Below are 7,500 nucleotides of genomic sequence, written 5' to 3'. Positions count from 1 at the left end.
GTGGCAGCATCATGCTGAAGGGATGTTTTTCAGCGGCAGGGACTAGGAGACTAATCTTGATCGAGAGAAAGATGAACGGAGCAAAGTACAGAGAGATCCTTGATGAAAACCTGCTCCAGAGCACTCAGGACCTCAGACTGGGGCGACGGTTCACCTTCCAACAGGATAACGACCCTAAGCACACAGACAAGACAACGCAGGAGCGGCTTCGGGACAAGTCTCTGAATGTCCTTGAGTGGCCCAGCCAGAGCCCGGACTTGAACCCAATCTAACATCTCTGGAGAGACCTGAAAATAGCTGTGCAGCGACGCTCCCCATCCAACCTGACAGAGCTTGAGAGGATCTGCAGAGAAGAATGGGAGAAACTCCCCTAATACAGGTCTGCCAAGCTTGTAGCGTCATACCCAAGAAAACTCGAGGCTGTAATCACTGCAAAAGGTGCTTCAACAAAATATGGAAAAAGTCAAGGGGTCTGAATACTTTCCGAATGCACCGTATACCTGTTGCCAGGAAAGCTCTTCTGTTCAGCCTGACATTTAATTTTTAAAATCTTTATTTAACTTGGCAAGTCAGTTAAAAACAAATTATTATTTACAATTGTGCGCCGCCCTATGGGACTCCCAATCACGGCCGGATGTGATTCAACCTGGATTCAAACCAGGGACTGTAGTGATGCCTGCTTGCACTGAGATGCAGTGCCTTAGACCACTGCGCCCCTCGGGAGCCCCTGGGAGCCCTCAATATGTTGCAGTTAGCGTAAATAATAGCTGGATGGATATAACGTGTTTTCAGCAATGTTTTACTCTCCATGCCAAACATACTGGCTGAATATCACGTGTGTGTGTGTGTGTGTGTGTGTGTGTGTGTGTGTGTGTGTGTGTGTGTGTGTGTGTGTGTGTGTGTGTGTGTGTGTGTGTGTGTGTGTGTGTGTGTGTGTGTGTGTGTGTGTGTGTGTGTGTGTGTGCGTGCGATGCCGTTGGCATGTGTGTGTGTGTGAGAGACTCACCAAAGGCCCAGATCTTCCTGACATTCCCATTGGCCCAGGAGGACCCCTCATGGAGAGCTGTGATTGGACAGAGAGCTCATAATAAACTACAGCGAGATAACAAGCCTTTTTACACAGTCCTTATTAAACCCTATCCACCTGATCCAGGACCTTCCAAATCTAATCAGAGTGTATTTGTCCAAGGTGCCGAATACAACAGGTACAACCTTACAGTGAAATGCTAACTTACAAGCCCTTAACCAACAATGCAGTTTGAAGATAAATAAGTGTGAAGTAAAAATAGATAAGTAAAAAATGGATTCGTAAAAAAATAGATAAAAAAATAGATAAAGAAAAATAGATAAGTAAAAATTGATAAAGAAAAATAGATAAGTAGAAAAATGGATAAGTAAAAAAATAGATAAGTAAAAATTGATAAAGAAAAATAGATAAGTAAAAATTGATAAAGTAAAAAAATAGTTAAGTAAAAATAGATAAGTTAAAAAAAGATAAGTAAAAATTGATAAGTAAAAAATAGATAAGTAAAAACATAGATAAGGGTCTTGTAAGCATCATTCACCGGACTGCAGTTGATGTCTGAACACTGTCTCTCAAATGGCACCCTATTCCTTAAATAGTGCACTGCATTATGTTCTGAGTCAGACCCTAACATTATATACAGTATTGATGTAATATAGTCATATTTCAGGTAGTATATAATACAGAAGATAGTTGTGCCCTAACCTGCCATTATATACAGTATAGTTAATATAGCGTTATAATATCAAAATTTTAATAAAACCATATAAGATAGTTGTGCCCTAACCTGCCATTATATACAGTATAGTTAATATAGCGTTATAATATCAAAACTTTAATAAAACCATATAAGATAGCTGTGCCCTAACCTGCCATTATATACAGTATAGTTAATATAGCGTTATAATATCAAAACTTTAATAAAACCATAGAAGATAGTTGTGTTGTTTAGTTGTGTCTTACCCTGGCTTGGGACAGGATCGCCTGGGCTTGGGCCTCCTGAGCTGAGACCACTGGTCCCTTATGTGCATCTCCACCAGCACGGAACTGTCAATCACAACACAAGAGACGAAAGCGTTAGAGAACAAGCAAAGCAAACACACAAAGACACAAACTACTGAGCAGCCGTCACACATTACGACATCTCAGAAAACGATAGGATCTCTGTGGGCAGCCGTCACACATTACGACATCTCAGAACACTATAGGATCTCTGTGGGCAGCCGTCACACATTACGACATCTCAGAACACTATAGGATCTCTGTGGGCAGCTGTCACACATTACGACATCTCAGAACACTATAGGATCTCTGTGGGCAGCCGTCACACATTACGACATCTCAGAACACTATAGGATCTCTGTGGGCAGCCGTCACACATTACGACATCTCAGAACAGGATCTCTGTGGGCAGCCGTCACACATTACGACATCTCAGAACACTATAGGATCTCTGTGGGCAGCCGTCACACATTACGACATCTCAGAACACTATAGGATCTCTGTGGGCAGCCGTCACACATTACGACATCTCAGAACAGGATAGGATCTCTGTGGGCAGCCGTCACACATTACGACATCTCAGAACACTATAGGATCTCTGTGGGCAGCCGTCACACATTACGACATCTCAGAACACTCTGTGGGCAGCCGTCAGGAACACTATAGGATCTCTGTGGGCAGCCGTCACACATTACGACATCTCAGAACTCAGAACACTCTCAGAACAGGATAGGATCTCTGTGGGCAGCCGTCACACATTACGACATCTCAGAACACTATAGGATCTCTGTGGGCAGCCGTCACACATTACGACATCTCAGAACACTACAGGATCTCTGTGGGCAGCCCTATGTGAAAAGAATATATATATATATATTTTTTTTTAATATATATTTTTGAGGTCAGACCTTTCGTTTGGCTAATAATACACACTCTCTCTATATTATTTATATATATATATATATATATGTAAAATATAATATATATTCTTTATGCAGCCCTGTGTGTTCATCAGCATCACTGGTCGTCCCAGACAGACGATGGTCCCGCCACCCCTACTCAGACGTTGCAAGCATCAACCAATGGTTGCTTGCCACGTCACCGACCATGCCTTCAGGCACCAGATAGCTCTAACACATGATGTGGTAAGCTGACACGTAAAATACCTATCTGGCATGAGTCAGCGAAGTCTGAGCAGGGGAACGCCAACATATCCATCACGGACACTGAGTTGCAGCCCTGCAGTGTGTCTAAACCCGTCACTGGGCTCCATGACAGATCCATTAGATCCAAAATGTCCGCCGAGCTGCATGCAGAGTGGTTACACAGTCACCGGTTCCAGTCCACTGCACCCAGTGACTTTTACAAGCTGAATGACTGAGGTTTATATGTACCGAGGGCTTAACGGGAATACAGTGAGGTGAAGTGTGTTAAACAAGGTGACTTCACGGTCCAAAACAGAGACACCACAGTTGACTGGAGGTTACATATGACCTAATGGAAACAGGTAGCTGGTAGTCAGACAGCCAGGACATATGGAGGTTGATGGAAAGGTGTTTCTTCATGGGTTAAAGAGAAATGTTGTGGGTTGCATTTTGGGCCTTTAGACAATGATGAACGCTAATAACATAGAATACAATATAGAAGATAAGGCTGAGGACAGATGGAAGGTGGGAGAGAGGGGGGGGGGGGAGGAGACTTACTGCCAACATGAAAATTGAATATTTTATAAGACCAGCAGCAGTAGGAAGAGAGGGAAGGAGAGAGGTAGAGAGAGAAGGAGAGAGGAAGAGAGGGAAGGAGAGAGGTAGAGAGAGAGGTCGGATGAGGTAAGAGGGGACTTACTGGCAGCATGAAAATGGAACCTTTTATAAGAGCAGCAGCAGTAGGAAGAGAGGGAAGGAGAGAGGTAGAGAGGGAAGAATAGAGGTAGAGAGCAAAGGAGAGAGGTAGAGAGCGAAGGAGAGAGGTAGAGAGCGAAGGAGAGAGGTAGAGAGCAAAAGAGAGAGGTAGAGAGCAAAGGAGAGAGGTAGAGAGCGAAGGAGAGATAGAGAGCGAAGGAGAGAGGTAGAGAGCGAAGGAGAGAGGTAGAGAGCGAAGGAGAGAGGTAGAGAGGGAAGGAGAGAGGTAGAGAGCGAAGGAGAGAGGTAGAGAGCGAAGGAGAGAGGTAGAGAGCGAAGGAGAGTGGTAGAGGGCGAAGGAGAGAGGTAGAGAGCGAAGGAGAGAGGTAGAGAGCGAAGGAGAGAGGTAGAGGGCGAAGGAGAGAGGTAGAGAGCAAAGGAGAGAGGTAGAGAGCGAAGGAGAGAGGTAGAGAGCGAAGGAGAGAGGTAGAGAGCGAAGGAGAGAGGTAGAGAGCAAAGGAGAGAGGTAGAGAGCGAAGGAGAGAGGTAGAGAGCGAAGGAGAGAGGTAGAGAGCGAAGGAGAGAGGTAGGTAGCAAAGGAGAGAGGTAGAGAGCGAAGGAGAGAGGTAGAGAGTGAAGGAGAGAGGTAGAGGGCGAAGGAGAGAGGTAGAGAGCAAAGGAGAGAGGTAGAGAGCGAAGGAGAGAGGTAGAGAGCGAAGGAGAGAGGTAGAGGGCGAAGGAGAGAGGTAGAGAGCAAAGGAGAGAGGTAGAGAGCGAAGGAGAGAGGTAGAGAGCGAAGGAGAGAGGTAGAGAGCGAAGGAGAGAGGTAGAGAGCGAAGGAGAGAGGTAGAGAGCAAAGGAGAGAGGTAGAGAGCGAAGGAGAGAGGTAGAGAGCGAAGGAGAGAGGTAGAGAGCAAAGGAGAGAGGTAGAGAGCAAAGGAGAGAGGTAAGAGAGCGAAGGAGAGAGGTAGAGAACGAAGAAAGATGAGGTAAGAGGGAAGGAGAGAGGTAGAGAATGAAGAAAGATGAGGTAAGAGGGAAGGAGAGAGGTAGAGAATGAAGAAAGATGAGGTAAGAGGGGACTTACTGGCAGCATTAGAAGGGTACCTGGAGGACCAGGAACTCCGTCTGAACCAGGAAGACCAGCACGCCCTGGAGGACCCTGGGTAATGTAGGAGAGAGAGAGAGAGAGAGAGAGAGAGAGAGAGAGAGAGAGAGAGAGAGACAGACAGACAGACAGACAGACAGACAGACAGACAGACAGACAGACAGACAGACAGACAGACAGACAGACAGACAGACAGACAGACAGACAGACAGACAGACAGACAGACAGACAGACAGACAGACAGACAGACAGACAGACAGACATTTGGTTATTATAGAATCATTTAGAGAGGTTGACTACAAAGTTAAAGGGGAAGGAACTTCTTAATCATGATCACATAGGAAATATACATGATTACTGATATAAATCTGTAAAGAGGAAAAGAGTATGTGGGTACTGACGAGCAGAGGGGTGGGACTTCCTACTGTGAATTAGCAGAGGGGTGGGGCTTCCTACTGTGAATTAGCAGAGGGGTGGGGCTTCCGACTGTGAATTAGCAGAGGGGTGGGGCTTCCTACTGTGAATTAGCAGAGGGGTGGGACTTCCTACTGTGAAATAGCAGAGGGGTGGGACTTCCTACTGTGAATAAGCAGAGGACTTAAAACTAGCATCCAGCCATGCAAAAATACATTGCATTTATTAGCATTGTGAAATCAATGTAAAGGTATGTGGTGGGCACTCAGACACATCATCACAACATTATGTTGTTGATAAAGAACTGAGGAAAAATAGTTATGCTAATGCTAATGATTTAACGGATATGCTATCGCAAGACGAATGCACTCTGGTTTAACTGTAAATCGCTCCGGATTATAAATCACAGTATATCCACTGTATTACCACCAGCGGGCCAGGCCAGGACTAGATCTCTTTAGCAGGCCAGGACTAGATCTCTTTAGCAGGCCATGACTAGATCTCTTTAACAGGCCAGTACTAGATCTCTTTAACAGGCCAGGACTAGATCTCTTTAGCAGGCCAGGACTAGATCTCTTTAGCAGGCCATGACTAGATCTCTTTAACAGGCCAGTACTAGATCTCTTTAGCAGGCCAGGACTAGATCTCTTTAGCAGGCCAGGACTAGATCTCTTTAGCAGGCCAGGACTAGATCTCTTTAGCAGGCCATGACTAGATCTCTTTAGCAGGCCATGACTAGATCTCTTTAGCAGGCCAGGACTAGATCTCTTTAGCAGGCCAGGACTAGATCTCTTTAGCAGGCCAGGACTAGATCTCTTTAGCAGGCCAGGACTAGATATCTTTAGCAGGCCAGGACTAGATCTCTTTAGCAGGCCAGGACTAGATCTCTTTAACAGACCAGGTCAGGACTAGATCTCTTTAACAGACCAGACCAGGGCTATATCTCTTTAACAGACCAGTGCTAGATCTCTTTAACAGACCAGGGCTAGATCTCTTTAACAGGCCAGGGCTAGATCTCTTTACCAGACCAGACCAGGGCTAGCTCTCTTTAACAGACCAGGGCTAGATCTCTTTAACAGGCCAGGGCTAGATCTCTTTAACAGACCAGGTCAGGGTTAGATCTCTTTAGCAGACCAGGCCAGGGCATGACCTCTTTAGCAGACCAGGCCAGGGCATGATCTCTTTAGCAGACCAGGCCAGGGCATGATCTCTTTAGCAGACCAGACCAGGGCATGATCTCTTTAGCAGACCAGACCAGGGCATGATCTCTTTAGCAAGCTAGTCACACGCTCTGATCTAGTCTCTGTCTGTCTCAGACGTGCTCTGCTGGGTCAAATTGTTCCCATGTGTTACTGCTTCCCTTCTCTGACTAACTGACTGCCTGACTGACTGCCTGACAGCCTAACTGTCTGGCTGGTTGACTGCCTGACTGACTGCCTGACAGTCTAACTGTCTGGCTGGTTGACTGCCTGACTGACTGCCTGACAGTCTAACTGTCTGGCTGGTTGACTGCCTGACTGACTGCCTGACAGTCTAACTGTCTGGATGGTTGACTGCCTGCCTGACTGCCTGACAGTCTAACTGTCTGGCTGGTTGACTGCCTGACTGATTGCCTGACAGTCTAACTGTCTGGCTGGTTGACTGCCTGACTGATTGCCTGACAGCCTAACTGTCTGGCTGGTTGACTGCCTGACTGCCTGACAGCCTAACTGTCTGGCTGGTTGACTGCCTGACTGATTGCCTGACAGCCTACCTGTCTGGCTGGTTGACTGCCTGACAGTCTAACTGTCTGGCTGGTTGACTGCCTGACTGCCTGACAGTCTAACTGTCTGGCTGGTTGACTGCCTGCCTGACTGCCTGACAGTCTAACTGTCTGGCTGGTTGACTGCCTGACTGACTGCCTGACAGTCTAACTGTCTGGCTGGTTGACTGCCTGCCTGACAGTCTAACTGTCTGGCTGGTTGACTGCCTGCCTTGCTGTCTTATCCAGAGGGATACCCAGAGAGCTACATACGGCTAACTCTGTAATGGCACCCTATTCCCTATATAGTGAATAGGGTGCCATTCTAAACTTAGCCATAGACTCTTTACTGCCCCCCAGTCAACACACA

General features: G+C 46.5%; 1 protein-coding gene across 1 annotated transcript in view; it reads right to left on the bottom strand.

The window, feature by feature from the left end:
• LOC124042182 (collagen alpha-1(XI) chain-like) overlaps window positions 1-7,500 on the bottom strand; it is a 202,892-nt gene that overhangs the window by 91,243 nt on the left and 104,149 nt on the right. Inside the window, exons 12-14 of the mRNA XM_046360585.1 lie at window positions 4,955-5,029; window positions 1,988-2,071; window positions 1,007-1,063 (exon numbers count right to left, since the gene is read on the bottom strand). Coding sequence (XP_046216541.1) covers window positions 1,007-1,063; window positions 1,988-2,071; window positions 4,955-5,029 — 216 coding nt within the window. The remainder of the gene's footprint in view (window positions 1-1,006; window positions 1,064-1,987; window positions 2,072-4,954; window positions 5,030-7,500) is intronic.

This window comes from Oncorhynchus gorbuscha, linkage group LG08, assembly GCF_021184085.1.
Source record: "Oncorhynchus gorbuscha isolate QuinsamMale2020 ecotype Even-year linkage group LG08, OgorEven_v1.0, whole genome shotgun sequence".
NCBI lineage: Eukaryota > Metazoa > Chordata > Actinopteri > Salmoniformes > Salmonidae > Oncorhynchus > Oncorhynchus gorbuscha.
The sequence above is the reverse complement of the archived record's forward strand: the minus strand, read 5'-3'. Positions and strand labels throughout refer to the sequence as shown.